General features: G+C 62.6%; 1 protein-coding gene across 3 annotated transcripts in view; it reads right to left on the bottom strand.

Moving 5' to 3' along the window:
• Positions 1-4,342: 4,342 nt before the first annotated feature.
• The window catches only part of SARDH (sarcosine dehydrogenase), a 59,472-nt gene continuing 46,652 nt past the window's right edge, over positions 4,343-17,162 (bottom strand). For all 3 annotated transcript variants that reach the window (XM_059410391.1, XM_059410392.1, XM_059410393.1), the window contains exons 19-22: positions 9,376-9,538; positions 8,749-8,917; positions 7,009-7,144; positions 4,343-5,671 (exon numbers count right to left, since the gene is read on the bottom strand). In XM_059410391.1, coding sequence (XP_059266374.1) covers positions 5,546-5,671; positions 7,009-7,144; positions 8,749-8,917; positions 9,376-9,538 — 594 coding nt within the window. In that variant the 3' untranslated portion in view covers positions 4,343-5,545. The remainder of the gene's footprint in view (positions 5,672-7,008; positions 7,145-8,748; positions 8,918-9,375; positions 9,539-17,162) is intronic.

Raw genomic sequence — 17,162 nt, 5'->3', positions numbered from 1 at the left:
CCCGGGTAACTGCCAGCCGGGATAAGTGTCCTGGTCGGCCCAGGGCTGTGGGAAAGGGTACCAGGGAGACCTGCGGGCTACGGTGGGCCAGCCGCACCCACTGAGCCCCTCCTGGCCACCATCACTTTGTTCCCAACCCCCCTTCCGGCGACTCTCCAGGCTCTTTTGAACAGCTGGTGGGGGAGAGTGAGGGTCGTGCGGCTGTCTTCCCGTTCCTCTCTCGGCTATGCGGCCCCAGGCAAGTTGCTTTCCCTCTCCGGGCCGGTCTCCCTTGCTGCCCTTTGAGAGGCAGGGGCTGCCAGGGTAGATGGGAGGGACCCGTCAGCAGTGAAGAGCTCTGAGTCCCAGGCTGAGGCGAGCTCACCCAGGATCAGTGTTGGGAGGGGCTGGAGGTGGGGGCGGGGAGGCCTTCTCAGTCCTCAGGCTCCAACCAGAGAAGGTGGGTCTGCCTGGGCCAGCCCCAGTGTGCTGCCCGGTGGCCATCAGCCTCCTGTGCCCGTTCAAGCCTGATTTTCAGCGGATTCACATGCTGTGAAAGGAAACATTCAGGTTCTCGGGCACACCTGCCACATTCCCAACGCTCCATGGCTACATGTGGCCACGACCGCTCCGGCACCCAGCACAGACCCAGAGCACTGATTTCCTCATCATGGCAGTTCCACTGGGCGGTGCTGCCCTGGGGCTGCGTGGGGGTGGGAGGCGCACGTACCCGAGGGGCTGCCTTGGGCCAGCTCTGCACAGAGCAGCCGGACCACTGCAGGGGCCAGGATGTTCCACGGGGGCATCTTGGCAGGGCCAGTCTCCACGGCTAAGGACTGCCCTTCACACTATGGAAGGTCTGGCCTCGGGGCCCCCCAGCACGCCCCATCCTGACCACTGGCCTCCGAATGCTGGGCGTGGACAGGCACCCAACACTCTGCTCCCTCCCTGCCGCCGGCTGTCAAAGGATGCCTTGGTCCGTCCCCCGCCCGCCCTTCCCATCACGCAGATGGAGACACAGAGCCTCAGGGATCCAGGCCGGCTCCCGCCGTTTCCACGGCGGCGGAAGACGAAGCTTCTCCTCGTTGCAGAACGGCCCCCTTCGTCCCCCCTGCCCCAGTAACACGCGCGGGAAACCACCAACGGTCTCCCTGGGACACACAGCGCTCGCCCTGTTTCCCCCACACACCCACCGGCCTCACGCACACACGCCACACTTCCCTGCACTTTCCGGAGGCTCCGGATGGAAGGCAGCCCGCGGCGTCCCGGGAGTCCCAGGCCAGAAACGCCTGCGTTTGTGGAACATTCCTCTCAGGGACGTGGGGAGCCTTCAAGGGAAGATTCTAGACGAGAATCCAGGAGGCCCTCGCTCCCTGCTTTGGAACTTCAGAGGGGCTGGGTTGTGCCCCACCCCTTGAACACCCAGCTTAAGTGGGTCTAGAAGCTGCCCTCAGCATACATTCTCATGAAAACCAGAGTTCCGGGCCCACAATGGACCCAGGACCATCACAACGGCCCCCGAGGCGGCCCCGCTGTTCTCCGTCCTTCCGGCCCTGCGTCCCCCTGGGTCCCCCCCGGTCTGACACACTCATCCAGTCCCCGCCAGGGAGCAGGCCCTGTGGTGGGCTCTGGGGCTGGGTCCGCGGTGCCCTCGCTCACATTCCAGTAGGGGACACACACAGTCAACAGACACTGCGGAAGCAGACCGTGCGCAGACGCCGGGAGCCGAGGGAGTGCGGGAGGGCCTTAGGGACATCGGGGACAGCCTGTCCACAAAGGAGAAAGGGACGTAAGTTAAAATCCCAAAGGAGGTGAGAAGCGGAGTCCCGTGGGTATCTGGGGAGGAACTTCTGGCCATAGAACAGCCGTGCAAAGGGCCTGAGGTGGGGAGCTGGGAGGAGGCTGGTGTGGCTGAGCTGAGTGCGCAGCGGCGGCAGGAGACGTGGGTGCCAGAGAGGCTGCAACGGGCAGCCAGCGGGCAGGGGAGGCCGGCGCAGTAACCAGGGGTGAGGTGTGGCTGTGGGGCCGGGGGGTGGCCATGGGGGGGCAGCACGGGGTTGGGCTCCAGACGGACTCAGGGGAGAGTCGCCGGAACATCCTCACTGCCACATGGGGACTCCTCCCTGAGCTCAGCCCAAAGCCCAGAGGCTCACTCTGTCTCCCCACCCCCTCTCCTGTGCCCCGGGGTGTCTGCCTCTCTTTGGGGACCTTTGCCCTCTGTTGTCCTCCCCAGTTAGGAATGAGAGCTTTGTCCTGGGCTTTCCTCCGGCTCCTTCCTCATCTGGTAGGGCCCATCTGGTAGGGCAGCAGCAGAGGGACCCCTGGGTGCTGGCCCGTCGAAGGGGTGGTCACCCCCGGGCCGGTTGAAGCCCTGCCCCCTGGCCTGGCCTTCGGAGCCCTGGGTCAGAGAGGGGCTCCTGAGTTTGCTGGCATGAAGAGGGCTAGCACGTTCGCTGGGGAGCCTGGGGCTTCAGGCCTTTAATTTGGGGGGACAGGAGCACAGGGAGAACAAGGCGGAGAGAGAGCAGGAGGAACGGGGAGCAGTGCTGGGGGCGTGGGGGCCTGCGGGGCTCAGCCCGGGGAACCAGCCACGAGGCAGCGGCGGGCAGCCCTCCTGCCCCAGGGGGTGGAAGCAGCGGGCTGCCGCGCTGGATTGATGGTGCCCAGCAGCGGCTGGTGGCAGCCCCGCTCTGCTGAGCCTGTCATGGCCCCCAGCCTCGGCTCCCTCCTCAGGGCTCACAGGACACCCCAGCATCTCCTACCCGTGGGCCTGGGTGAGGGCTCAGAGGAGTGGGGGGCCTCACGGGGGGCCCGGGCTCCCAGTGGTCTGCCGCTGAGATGGCCCAGCCACCCGCCTCTCCCCCAGTGACAGGGGTCGGAACGTGCTGGGGGCCTCGGGCAAGCCCTCCGGCCTCTTGTGCATCCGCTCCCGGAGCGTCCTCTCACCGCGTCCGGGCTAGACTGGGCTCCACTGGAGCAGGCAGGAGGCCCGCTGGGGACCTCTGAGCAGAGGCAAAGCAGGGAGCGTGAGGACTCTCCCCGCCCCTTGCAAACAGGATGGCTGAGGCCCAGGTGAGGAAGGACAGTGGCCTGGGGCACACGACAGGTCAGGCCCACCCCAGGACCTTAGCACGTGATGGGCTCACTGTCTACAATCATTTTGGGTCTGTTTCTGGTGCCTCTTTCCCTAAAGCTTGCATTGTCCCCTCTGTCCACCGTGCCGGAGGGAGGAGGGCCCGTGCCAACTCCCAGCACGTGAGGCGTCCAGAAGCGGAGGGAGCGCTCTCCCTCCCCCCCCACCGCCTGGGTGTTCTCCTGCCAGGCCCCTGGTCCTCCCTGGGGAGGCAGGCATCATCCCTCCCAGCAGGGTCCCTCCCCACTGAGCCCTGGAAGACCAGAGGGGGCCTGCCGGCCTCTCTGACGCCCAGGCCGGGACTGTGTGTGGGGATCTGGGACCCGAGCCGTCTCTGACAGGCCAGTGCAACCCGCTGGACAGGCAGGAACCAGCAAGACCGTCACGTCGGTGGGGGGCTTTCCACCTGCCCTGCGGAGGGGCACAGCCCACCCGCCCTGGGAGCTCCGGAACTGCTGAGGCCGGCACACAGGTGGAGTCTGAGGGCACGGGAGCCCCCGTCTCCTTGTCTTGACTCCCAGCCAAGCTCAGCCCTGTTTGCCCAGAATTCCTGACAGCGAGCACCTTGCTGCTCCTTGTCCAGCAGAACCTTCGAGAACAGGCGGGGCGACAGGTGTCTGGACGGGGAGTAGGAACGGGCCCCGGCGCACTCGGAGGTGCCGGCCGTCTGGCCCATCCCTGAGCCGCTGAGGCAGTGAGCCTGGGGCCGCAGCCCGGCCTGGACCTTCCTGCCGCCAGTGGGGATGCAGCAGGAGAGCTCGGGGGGCTGCGCCGTGGCCTTGCCCACGTGTGACCAGTGCCCCTCCCGGAGAGATCAGGGTTATTTCTCCCCAGCGGGGAAGCGAACACGCCAGCTGCGAGGGCCCCGGGGCAGGGGTGGGTCGGGACCTGGTCTGGTCCCCGAAACCTCAGCCTTCCCCTGCCGCCCCCAGGACGGGCGGTGTTGGGGGGAGACACGGACACCAGCCCAGTCCAGGGCTCTGTGGCCAAAGCGGGGGAAGCAGGCCAGGCCGTCGGAGAAGCTGTCTCCCCTCCTCTCTGTTTCTGGCTCCTTGGGGTCCACTCGGCTTCCCCAGCACCTCTCGGGCAGGAGCCGGGCCCGCCTGGGGGTGCTGGTTTGCCAGATGCTCGTTTGCCTGAAGCGTGTCAAAGCCAGAGGCCCAAGCTCCCCGGCCTGTGGTCTGCGGAGGCGGCCAAAAAGCTTTCCAAAGGCCACGTGAAACCCAGACGTCTTCCCACGACTTCAACTTTATTAGCCTGACCGGTTCCAGGGGTGTGAGCCTCCGAGGGCCTGCCAGAGCCTGCCCACCCGTCAGCCGGCTTCTCCTGGCGTGCGTCCGCGGGAATCCTGTCCTCCTGTCCCCACGCACCGGTCGCCTTCTGCTCCCCAGGGGGTCAGGCTTGCCTGGGCAGGGCCGCACGGCGCCGCTTTGCTGGGGCTGCCTGGTGGCCATCGAAGTCCTGGGGTGTGATCCGGGAGACAGGGGGACGAGGCAGAGCCGGAGGGACCCGGGACCCAGGGACGGAAGGCAGAGAGGAGGGTCACGCCGGTAGATGTTTGGGAGTTCCGAAAGCCAGAGAAGGACCGGGGGAGTCACTCAAGACCCTGTACGAGGTCCTCCCCCAGGACCACGGGACAAGAAAGTCAAGGACAGGAAGCTCATGGCGATCATGAGGACCGAGGCCGCGTTCTGTCCGCACGCCCCTCCGTTACAGACCTAACGAACGACGTGCACTTGGGGCACTCAAGGCGGGAGGTGGCCTTTCACACGGGTGAGGGGGGCACCGAGGGGAGACCCCCCCCACGCCCTGCTCCTGCTGGCCTCGGGCATGAGAGGGCGATGGCCAGAAAGCGTTCCCACGAGAGGAGCAGGTCAAGGCCGGAAGGGCTCGCTTTCCAGACTCCCTTGCCTGCCCGCCTCCCCCCACCTCCTGCCCACAGGCCCAACTGCGGACCGAGCACCTGCTCTCTGCCTCCCCCGCTGCGCCCACAGCGGACGGTACTGGTCAGTCCTCACTCTGTCCCTAATTCCAGATGCACCTTGAAACTGCCCCGGGGCTGCCCCGCAGGCAGGCTGGGGATGCGGGCTTCCTCCCCGGGCTTACCGAGCGCTAACTCAGCATCTTCCCGGGACCTTGTAGGGGCCACACGGCCCGCGGCCTGAGCCCGAGACTGCGGGTTTGTTTTGGGGGGAGGGGAAGGGTGGACTAGGGACCGTCCCTCGGTCAGTGACCACAGGACAGGCCCTCTGGGTCTTCCGTCCCCTCGGCTGGCATCCGATTGCGGGATTGGCCGGCCTGGACTAAGGGCAGGGAGACCCATGGGCGGATTCAGGTTTGGGTTCGGGTCCGGAGTCAGGGAGTCGGGCCCCGCGCGGAGGGTCGGCGAGGGACTCGGCCTCCCGCTCGGCAGAGGCTCCGCCCGTGCGGACGTCAGTAGATCCCCTTCACCCTCTTGTTGTCGGGGTCGAAGGGGGACTTGAGGTGAGCCTGGGCAGGGCAGGTCTCCCCCATCCGCTCCACAGCGTACTCCCCACTTTTCACAAAGTCCAGCGAGACCTAATGCAGGAGAGGAGGGGGTGGGCGTCCCTCGTCACCTGCTGGGTGGGGGGCTCACACCCACCTGAGGCAAATGCCTCTCTGTGCCAAGGGCTCCCCTCCGGACCGAGGGCCCGTCCTGAGCAGGTAAGGCCCCCAGTGGGACTTGACCACGTGCGGCCCAGCAGAGCCGCGGTCTGGCAACCAGTGTGGTTTCTCCCTCGGGACACAGCACACCTCCTGCCCCAGAGGCGCGGACCCCCAGGAACCTGGGCAACAGGAGACAGCCCGGTGTGCCGGGGCCCTGGGCACGCTGGCCTCGCTCAGGGGTCCTGTTCTCAGCACAGAGACGACACCCAGGGCCCGGCCACGGACAGGGCATCTGGGCTGCGCTCTGAGACGTAGACGACTCCTCTCCCAGCCGCGCGGGACAGGCAGTCCAGGGCCCAGGACCCCCAGGGGCCCAGGGTGGGAGCCGCTGCGTCCCACCCCCTCCCGAGGCCCAGCTCGCCCCTTGTGCTCCTGCCCGGACCGTCTGTCACACCCCGCCTCCTCCTCGCTGACCTTCTAGAGTCTCTGTTGGGGGTGGGGGGGAGCCGCAGCCCAGAGTTCTCAGAGAACGGCCACGGCTCAGGCGGGAAAGCTCAGGCCCAGCTGGATGGGCTTCCCAGCCCCGCAACCAGAGCCTTCCAGCGCCTGCACTTCCCAGCTGTCGCGGGGCTCGCGTGGGGCTCCAGCGACGCAAGCCGGTACGTCCATAAGGGTGTCGTGTCGTGACGGTGAGCGCCTCCCCCTCCTCTCTGGAGCCACACGGCCCAGCCCGTGTGGTGTGACCCTCTAGGGATCCCCTTGGGACCAGCTGGTCTGGCAAGAGCTTCCAGAACCCCCTCGGGCTCTGACCCCTCCCGGCTGTCAGTGGGGCCCTCCTCCACCGCTAGCGTGGAGGGAGGCACGGGGTCACATGGCAAACTGTGCCCATGCTTGCACACGCGTCTGTGTGTGCACACGTGTGCACATGTTCATGTGCACAGATGCACGTGTTCCCCATGCCGAGAGCGCCTCTGGGATGAGGGGAGAGAGGACAGAAGGGGTCCTGGGAGGACGGTCAGGTGTCCAGCGTCCACTCCAGGCTGTTGGTGCAGAGTGTACCAGCCCTGGGCCGAGCCTCTGTCTGACCCAGAGAAGCCTGGAGCTCCCAAAGTCAGATTCTTTCAGACAGAAAACACAGAAACAGCCCTGACGCTGCCCGGAGAACCCCCAACGCACCCCCCTCCCCCAGCTTGATGCAGGGGTACATGCGTCCCAGGGACGTCTGGTGAGGAACCCGGCTTCCCTTGGGGGTGAGGGGCTCGACTCACCGGCCCACCGTTGGGGTCCCGGATGTAGCCGTAAGCGATGGTCTTGTCAATGGCGAACCCAAAGTCAGCCCTCCGGATGTGGCCCACCACTTGGCCATTTCTCCAGATGGCCTCCAGGCCGAACATGGGCACCTTTCTGGAAGAAGCAAGACACAAGGCTGGGGCCCGAGAGTCCCCGGAGGGGGGACCTGTGCAGCCCAGACCCGGCGCCCCCAGCTCTGTGCCCGGGCTCCTGACCACGGGGAAAAGACCGGAGCTGGGCTCTGACGGCCGTGTCTGCAGACGGGCCGTGGTATTTGGGAAAGGCCCCCCTCGCCACTGATTTTCGCTGACTTCTGAGCAATTTAAAACCTTATGCCCCTGAGGCTTGCTGTCCTCTGCCCGGCGCTCTCTTCCCAGTACGACGCATCATCTAGCAAATGTCCTTTCCTTTAGTGCGCATAAGGAATGAGCGCTGACCACACATTTTTGGGAATTCAGAACAGAAATCACAGAGATGACCCTGCAATCAGAGCCGCACCAGCGCCCGGAAGTCACCGGCCAGACCGGGTGCCTGGTTGGTGCTGTCCACCGAGAGCCAGACGGTGCCCAGGGCCGTGTCGGGGGAGCCAGGTTGGGACCCGATGCTGACATGGCCGTGGGTCCACACAGGCAAAGCCCAGTGGCCTCAGAGGCTGGAGGGAAAAGGCTGGGGCCGGCGGGGGTCCTGGCACTTCCCGACTCTCTCATCCCAGCCAGTCCGGCAGAGCACGTGCCGTTGGCTGATGAGGAGACAGGCCCAGGGTCCCCGTGTGGCCCGGGGCCCAGAGTACAGGGGCAGCTCCTCACAACTCCTGACCATGTCCGTCGTCAGGACCGGACCTCCCTGGGCGCAGCTCTGGGTGGATCTTACGGGCTAGAACACCTGGGCAGGCCAGCCGGGCTGTGGCAGGGGCAGTTCCAGAAGCTCCGAGCTCCGGGCGTCAGGCTGCAGGCACTTTCCGGAGGCCAGCGGGTGGAGGGGCTCTGCAGACCCCAGCCCCAGCTCCGTCCCCTCACCGGAGACCCAGGTGGTGGACAAGCAGCCTAACAAAGGCCCAGTGACCGGAGCCCGGGGAGAAGCAGCAAGACGATGACAAGCCACAGTTCTGCTCCCCCTCTGCCCCCCACCCCCCCTTGAAGCTCTTGACACGTCTTTGGATGGCTCTAGAAGTCTGGGAGAAGCGGCTCCACCTGGGGCCTCCTGTCAGCAGCAAATCAACCAAGCCCGGCCGCTAGAGACCGTCGCTACCCAGATTCCCTCGGCGCCGCCGTGGTGGGGCCGACACCAGCCCGGTGATGTCATGTCAGAGTCACCAAGCCCAAGTGGAATCGGTGACAGGCGACAGTATAGGCCCAGCTCCCAAGGACAGAGCGGAGTGACCTGCTCAAAGCCACCCCTGGGTGGAGGGGGGCTGTGGGTCCCCACAGCGTGGGCTCTCCATCCCGGGCCAAGTGACCCTGTCCCCTGGCACCCAAGGTCTCCATCTGGAAGTGGGGAGGGTCGTTTCACCCCAGCCCCCTCCACCTGCCATGTCCCGGGCAGCAGGAGGATGGAACCAGAACATGGCCGGAGGTCACCACACAGTGACCGGGACTCTGGGACCTCGGCCTAGATCCACACCCACAGCGGTAGCTCTGTGGCCTTTCTCTTTCCAAAGCCCTGTCTGAGGAGGGTGTGCCCCCGCCATGTCCCCTGGGCACGGGACCGCAGCTACTCACTCATCCACGGTCAGGCACAGCAGGCGTCGGCGGAGGCCCTCGGCCCGCTGCTTCTCCAGGGCCGCCCGCCCCAGGAAGGGCACGGCCGACTTGAGCTTGCAGGTGAAGGCCAAGCCTGCCTCCAGGGGACTGTCATCGGGGCGCAGGTCTGCGTGCCAGTGCCGGTAGCCTGTGCGGGGGAGAAGAGCCGGGGTCAGTGCCCTGCAGGGGCGGGGGATGGGCTCCTCTGAAGGCTCCAGGGTTGGGGGGGAGGCATCTTCACCTGCACGAGCTGCCCTGGACGAGCCCTCAGCCTCTGCACTGTCAGCCGAGACGCTGGAGAGGGACGCGGGGAGCAGGTTTCCCAGGGACACCCAGGCACTGATGCCCAACCCAGCTGTGGCCCCGTCCCCACAAGCCCGGGCAAGCGTGTCTCCTGCTCGCCCTCCAAGTACAGGTGTCAGGGACCCCAGAACCATCCGCGTTCACGGGCAGCGCAGGAAGGGTGCAGGGGCGGGGGCCGCGGGCTGGAGAAGCAGGCATAAGTGGGAAACAGAGCAGAGCAGGAAAGAAGTGTGGGGGCATCAGTCCCGGGCCTGCAGCATGGCTCTGGGCGGCCCACCGGCACCGCGCGACCCTCGCACACACCTTTCTCAATGCTCAGGGAGTCGATGGCCCGGTACCCGGCGTTGACGAGGCCATGCTTGGCACCCGCAGTCATCACAGCCTGGTACACAGGCACGCAGGCTGGCCTGGGCACGTGCAACTCCCAGCCCAGCTCCCCGACGAAGGAGAGCCTCATGGCCCGCACCTGGGGGGACAGGGCACGGCTCAGACGACCCAGCTCAGGGCCCAGCTGCCACATACTGGTAGCCGGTCCTTACTGCCACCACTTCCGTTAGCTGGCCTGGGCAGAGGCTGTCCTGCTCCCGGGAATGGGGTCTCCAAGGACAGGGCTCCAGGCTCCAGCAACCTTTAAGGGGAAGACGGGTGTCAAAGGAGGAAGCAGACACACAGTTCTCAGGCCTCAACTCTTCTCAGTGGCTGTGCAAGTGTCCTGGGGAGGCCGTACCGAATGGCCAGAGTGTGCTGTCTCCCAGTTCTGGACGCTCGAAGCCCCACATCCGGAGGTCAGCAAGCTGTGCTCCCTCCGGCAGCTGTGGGAGAGGGTCCTTCCTGCCCCTTCCAGCTTCTGGGGGCCTCAGGGGCTCCTCGGCGTGTGGTCACGGCTCTCCATTCTCTGCGCCACAGGCCTTCTCCTCGTGTCCGCGTCTCCTCAACTTTCGTCTCTGATTGGGACACTGGCCACTGGAGTCAGGACCTACCCTGACCCTCGAGGATCCCATCTCAAGATTCTGACGTCAGCCCCATGGGCAAAGCCGGCAAGTTCCAACAAAGGCCTCCCTCACAGGGGCTGGGCGGGCTCGAGACGCAGACATCACCACCATGGCCCGGCCGAGTCCCCCAGACTCCCTCTGGCCTCACTCTCCTCCCCCGTAAATGGGGTCAGGAGCCAAGCTTTGTCGGTTTTAAGACGCTCCGAGGTGTGCTGGCGAGCCAGTCGCTGGGAGGCGGGTGCGACAGCTCGCGGCTCACCGAGGCCGTACCCCGAGGTTTCAGAGGCATCAAGAGGGGAAGCAGCCCGGTGCCGAGTCTCCCTGCGAGTGCTCCCCAGTCTAGTCAGCGTCGGTCTTTGGTCAGAGCCCAGCCTCTGTCCCTGCGACACAGTCTTCGAGGGACCCAGCCAGAAGCACAAGCCAGTGCTCCTCAGCTTGCGGCAACCAGGCCGAGGGCTGGGAAGGAAGGCCCCTGTCCGGGACAGCCCCAGCCGCACGGTGAGCGGAGTCTGCGGTGCAGACAGGCCTCGAAGGAGAGCCGGGGCCGGGGGCACCGAGCAGGAGCGGACGTGTCGGGAGGGCGCGACAGAGAGGCCTGCGGCGGGGTTGGAAAGACCTTATCGTCAGGCAGACATTGTGAGAGCCGGGCCCCAGGGGTCTGCAAAGGACCACAGCCCCCACCCGCACAGAGATGATCGCGCTCTTCACACGGTGTCCCCGGGCCACGTTCTGCATGCACACCCCATCCCTGGCGCCCGTCTCGGCCCCCCACGGTGGCGGAGACCAAGGTGAACGACATCCGGGGAGGACGTGAAAACAGGGCACCGTGCCCGGCCTGAGCACACGCGGCTGTGCCGGAGCCGCTGGTCTCCGGGCACGTCCGGCCGGCGCACCTGGACGCCAGGCTTGCACCAGCATGGAGGCTACTGCCAGCTCGGGGCACAAGTCCCTGCCCAATGGCTGGTGCCCAGGGACTCGTCTCCGCTCAGTCGGTTCGCTGGCATGTCATCTACACACCCGGCGACAGGTGTCTGCTTCCTGGCCTTCCCAGGAGAGTTCTTGAGCCCAGAGTGTCCCCACTGGTGAGGTCAGCCCCAGGACTGTCCTTGAAACGAAAGGGCCATGGAGAGGACAGGGAAGCAGAGCTCTCACGGGAGACGGAGGAGCTTATCCCATCACTGCCCTGAGCCCTAAGGCCCGCACAGCTCCGGCCGGATCCTGTCTACACAGGAGGGGGCGGAGGCCACTCTCCCCAACACAGACCCGGCTCCTTATAAATCTGACACTTTAATCATATTGCTGCTGAGGGGCTGGATTCTGAAAGCTTTTGAAACAGTGAACATTTGCTCTGAGTTGCCATTTCCCCAGGCCTCTCAAAAAAACTCAAAATTGACACAGAAAATGTACTGTTGACATTTCCCTGCTTCCCTAGTGCAAGCCGTGGGCCCCTGACAAAGATTGCCTTGTCAACGGGGTTCTAATTTTAGACAGCCCACGGAGGAGCTTGGGGCTCAAAGCCAATCTCATTTTGAAACAGGAGAAATCATTTTTAAAGCTCACCCATTAATGGCCCAGGATTGCAGGTTCATGTCAGACACACATGCTCCCAGTCAAGTGAGAGGGTCAGCACTCGGGCTCAGCTTGAATTCACCGGTGGGGAGGGAGAGAGCCATCCGGGGCGCTTCCACACCTCCCAGGAGCCCCGTGAGGCTGGGAGCTGGCTGGCCTGGCTCTGCACGGCACCCCTGTGCTTTGGTCCAGCACACAGTAGGTGCTAAAAAAAATACTTCCAGAATGATGGAGGAAAAGAGGGGCAGACAGACCTCTGCTTCTGGCAAAGCGACGGAAGGAGTCTGGGGGATTCCAGTCTATGTTCACAAAATCACTCATCTCAAGACATCCTGCATGTGTCTCCACCAAAGCCGGTGGAGGTGGGAGAGTCCTCTTTTCTTCTGAGCAGGGACATGTAATAAAGGGTTTGCTGAGAATCAGGATATCCGGAACATCGGCTCTGGGTCAGCCAGGCCCATGCGGGTCAACCTCTCCCCACCTCCGTGCCCCCATCTGATAGATGGAGGAGGCCGGTGCTTGAGATTATTGAGTTCCTGGGAAGCAGGTGCCTGATACGTAGTCATCTGCCAGTAAAGACTGGGTTGGACTGACTTTAAAAGCAAGCCCCAAACTGAGGCAAACCCCTTTGCAAAACAGAGCGCCTCTCTCTCATAGTAACCACAGACCCTGGCTGGAGTCACAGAACCATGGGCAGTCATGAGGAAGGGCCTTAAAGCAGGTTTTATTTAAACCTTTTTCTCACCCTAAAGATCCCCCAAAATACTGTTGGAATTAATAAACATACTCAGCTAGGCTGCCCGATACAAATCAACACACAAAAATCAATGGCATTTTTCTACCTTAACAATGAACAGTCCAAAAAGGAAATTCTTTCAAAATTCCATTTATAATAGCATCAAAAAGAATAAAATAAAAATACATCTAGCTATGGACGTGAAAGACTGCTATACTGAAGACTACAAAACTTGGCTGAAAGAAATGAAAGCCGATACAAGTAAATAGAAACGCATCCCATGTTCATGGAATGGAAAACAGTATCATTAAGATAGCAGTGCTACCCAAAGTGATGTACAGATTCAATGTGTCCCTATCAAAATTCCAGGGGTACGTCTTGCAGAAATAGAAAAATCCATCCTAGCATTCACAGGGGATCTCAAGGGACCTCAAATAGCCAGATTAATCTTGAAGAGGAGTAAGGCTGTGGGCCTCTCAGTCCCTGATTTTGTAACTTACTGCCAAGATCCCATGATCTAAACAGTGTGGTACAGGCATAAAAGCAGACAAATAAGCCAGTGGAACAGGAAAGAGAGCCCAGAAGTAAACCTTCGTGTACCTGGCCATGTGACCCTCTGCGAGGCTGCTGCGCCCACTCACCGGGAGAAGAGACAGTCTCTTCAACAAACGGTGTTGGGAAAACTGCATCTCCGTATGCAAAAGAATGAAACTGGGCCCTGTCTTGCACCATATACAAATTTTAACTCGAACTGGATTGAAGACCCAAGTGTAAGTCCCAAAACTGTAAAACTCCCAGGAGAAGCCAGGGGGAAGCTTCGTGACATATGACATGAAAGGCACAGGCACAGGCAACAAAAAGCAAAATTAGTCCCAGGGGACCACGTCTGTGCATCAAAGGAAACAGCCAACAGTGAAAAGACAACCTTCAGCGTGGGAGAAAATACTTACTTATCATAACCAAAAAGGGGTTAATATCAAGAATCCATAAAGAAATCCTACAACTCAACACAACACCTAAGAAATGAGGAAAGGGCTTGAATTGATGCTTCTCCGAAGATGATATACAGATGACTAATAAGTATAATGAAAGCCTGGTCATTACCACTCATCATTAGAGCAATGCAAACCAAGCCCACAAGGAGATATGCCCATTAGGACGACTCCTGTAGAAAACCAAAAACAGAACAAAACGACAACAAACCAAAAGAGAAAGTAACCAGTGCTGGCAGGAGCGTGGGTAAAGCAGGCCCTGCTGATGCCAGGAAGGAGGTGCCGACACCTGCCCCAGCACGGGTAACCCTTGCGGACATGATGCTGAGTGAGCTACGCCGGACGCAGAGACAAATCCTAATCCAAACTCCACTTCCATGGAATTAAATGAGTCAAAGTCACAGAGACAGAAAGGAGACGGCTGGCTCCCAGGAGCTGCGGGGAAGGGCGGCTGGGAGTTGTTGGTTAACGAGTAGTGAGTTTCTGTTCTGCAAGATGAAAAAGTTCCAGAAACCGTTTGCACGACAACGTGAATACAGTTAACATGACCGGCCTGTATACTTAAAAAAGGTTAAGAGGGTTAAAAACAGACGACCCTTTCCTCCATGGGTGGGCACCTAAAGCCCAGAGGGCCTGGGTGATTTGCACTTTCTTGATGTTTGGGACACCAGGGGCACGGGAGAGGCCGCAGACGCTGCGGACGCAAGGAGGTGAGGGGCCGGCCTCGTACAGGAGCGGGAGGCACCGTGCTGGCCGCAAGTGGGGGCCTAGGGTTGAATCTGAGTCCCCAGGGTTGCAGCCCCAGTGACTGACTTCCCTCTGAGTCTCTTCTGCAAGCCCTGTGTGATAACAGTGTGTACTTCAGAGGCTCCTAGGCACACTCAACGGAACCGTCCCCATAAAATCCCAGGCAGGGTGCTCACCGTCGGTGAGGCGCTGCTATGGGCCCGGATAAGGACCTGAGGGCTCAGGGGCATCAGCCACTCGCCCCAGGCCCACAGATGTCCTGGGTAATGTTTGCTCATCAGCTCCGGCGCTGCGGTTCCTTCTGCAGCACAGACCCCCATGTGGCCGATTTCAGGCCCCTGGCAACTTCACGACCGCTCACGGGTCTTCCTAGAGATTCTACGACAGCTCTCCAGCCCGGACGAGCCCATCACAGCCGCTCCGAGGAAGCCACGACCGGGAAGTGGCCGCGCGAGGGCCCACCCGGGGCTTCCAGCAGGAGCGCACGTGCGCGAAGCCAGGAGACACGCGCTCCCTGCCCTACACTGACTCACTCTCACTTCACTATTTTTGGGTGCTTGGATTTCAGTAAAATTTCGGGTGCTCGGGTGTTAGTAAGATGTGATTCAGGAGCTCGAGCTCGAGCTTGGGGCCTCGCTGCGCCCCCACCAGCTGTCCGTGGACATGAAGCCAGGCAGAGGCTGGGCCACTGCTGCACCGGGTCAGGTCAGAGGACACACAGGTGCCCGGGAGCAGGGGAAGCCATGTGGCTCTGGAGAATGCCCTGGGCATGTTACCAGAACGAGCCTGCGGTGTACCTTTCTGGGTAAATATCCCAGGAGAGCTCAAGCACATACACCCACAGACACGGGCCGGCACGTCCAACCTTTCAGATCACATTAGCTCATGGCAGTTTCACAAGTTTCCAGGCGTTTGGTTGTGTAACAGCACCCCCGACACACCAGGCACATTCTCCAACTGAGAACTGAGGATCCGAGGGCCCCAGAGGCAGGAGACAGGCAGGGATCTGCGCCTCTGCAGGGATCTGGGGCCCTGAACCCACAGGAACGGGATGGGGGGTAAGGTTGGCGACAGATTCAAGGATCTTTCAAAACCCCCTGGAGGCTCCCAAGACATCCTTGATTCTAATCACTTTGCACTAGCAGGACGTGCAGTTCCTCCCCGGTCCAGTCCGGAAGGCCCGCGCGCAGCGGTGGTAAAGGTGAGGGAGGTAATCGCGGGAGTAAAGACGGCCGTGATGGTCGTCGCTGCTGGGTGGGGCCAGTGGAGGTGGTGGGCGGGGTGGGGGGCGTGACGGCGGGACTGTGACGGGGTGGGGGTGGGGGTGGGGAGGATGAGTGGAAACTGAGTTCACAGAATAGATACGAGGTTGAAGTTCAAGTAGCATGTGGAGAACATGACCCTCTCCAAGGATCTGAAACGCTCCACAGACTGCCCAACCCTCACGGGTCCTCTTCCAGGCCCCGGGAGCGCCGAATCAGCCACAGACCCTCCCGACTGCCCCTCCCCAGGCAGCCGCCGCCGGAGCCGCAGGTTCTGAGGCACCATCCGGAGCTACAGCTCGTGCCAGACAGACGGCAGTCTGCCCCACGCAGCAAGACAGGGCGTCGGGTCGGAACACCCCGCGTCCCCTGCAGGGCGGCCCTCCATCCCGCAGGGACTTCCAGAATCTCCCAAGCCCAGAGCTGTCCAGTCTCACTCCAGCCACGCTTGGACCTGACACTTCTGCGGTGAGACATCCCTGTCCCCCAGGGGACACCGAGAACAGTGGCTGCGGTGTTGCTCCGCCGCACCCCTGGGACCTGCCCTTGGCCCCCGGGCTTTCCAGAGCCTCAATCATCTCCAAGCTCCTACAATGCGACTTCAAGCTAAAACCCAGCTGGCAGAGGCATGCGCACGGAAGGCTCTGCGCGGAGGCCGGAGCCTCCGACCGGCTGGGAAACCTGTGCAGGTGGGGGAACGTTCCATCCCGAGCCCAGCCAGCTGTCCGGCACCGCAGCGAGCATGTCCCACCGTCAGGAGAAGACATCCAATTTCTTTCCGACCTGAAGTTAATTTTCAGAAGAAAAACACTTCCCTGCTGCGCCTCGCGACGAGCTCGCCGCCCTGCGTCCGCTGCTTTCCAGACGGGCCCCCCGTCCCGGGCCGAGGCGCCAGGAACACCACGTCTCCCCGGGCCCCCGCACAGGGAGAGCGCGTCCCACCGGGAACCTTGCTGGCCTCGAGGCCGACCCGTGGGAGGCAAGGACTTCGGGTCAGCGGCTGCCAAGGGGACCAGCTCCCTCCACCCCTGTTCTCCTCTAGGAATGCGAGGCTCGTGCAAGCTTGGGGCCCAAGTGTTTTGGGGTGTTACTGCAAGACAAGGACGGCATTCGGCCGGGAGCGCCACTCGGCGGGGGTCATCTGTTGGCCGTGAGTGTGGGTCACGGTGGGCAGGGCCCTGCTCACCCCCTCGGCCCGGGTGCGGTCTGGGCTCCGGCCTCCTCATTCGGTGCACTGTGACCCTGCCGGCTACACAGGCCGCATTCCTCTCCTGCATCTGGGTGGCTCGGATCCAGGGACCTTCCATCAACCTTGGCCGGGCCCCCCCCTCTGGCCCCGGCGCCTCCGCACACGGAGGGATCCGGCGCCAGAACGTGCTGAAGCCGGTACAACGCATTATTCGGGAGAATACGAAATCCCCCCGGCTTCAGAGAGAGTTCAGCCTGTCTGGACAGACTCATGAGAACTCAGAAGCGATTTTAGGTATTGTCTAGACTTTGTGCTGCCAGTGGGGGAACCGAGGCCAGGAGAGGCGGTCCCAGAAGGTCACGGCAGGACGAGAAGCCAGGCCTGCAGGTCCCCAGCTCTGCTGAGCACAGGGGTGACTTTGTTCCTGACCCTTGGGTTCTGGGATGACCACGCTCCACCTCCCTGCCTGGCTGGGAGGCCACCACGGGGCCTGGGACAGCCCAGGTCCCACAGCCTGGGGTCCTGCCTGGCAGACTTCCCCGCCCCTCTTACTGGCCAGTGAATGCCTGGCAAAGTCTTTATGTCCTAGGCTTGGCCTATCCT

This window comes from Mustela nigripes, chromosome 9, assembly GCF_022355385.1.
Source record: "Mustela nigripes isolate SB6536 chromosome 9, MUSNIG.SB6536, whole genome shotgun sequence".
In the NCBI taxonomy this organism is placed as follows: Eukaryota; Metazoa; Chordata; class Mammalia; order Carnivora; family Mustelidae; genus Mustela; species Mustela nigripes.
This window is presented reverse-complemented; position numbering and strand designations above follow the sequence as displayed.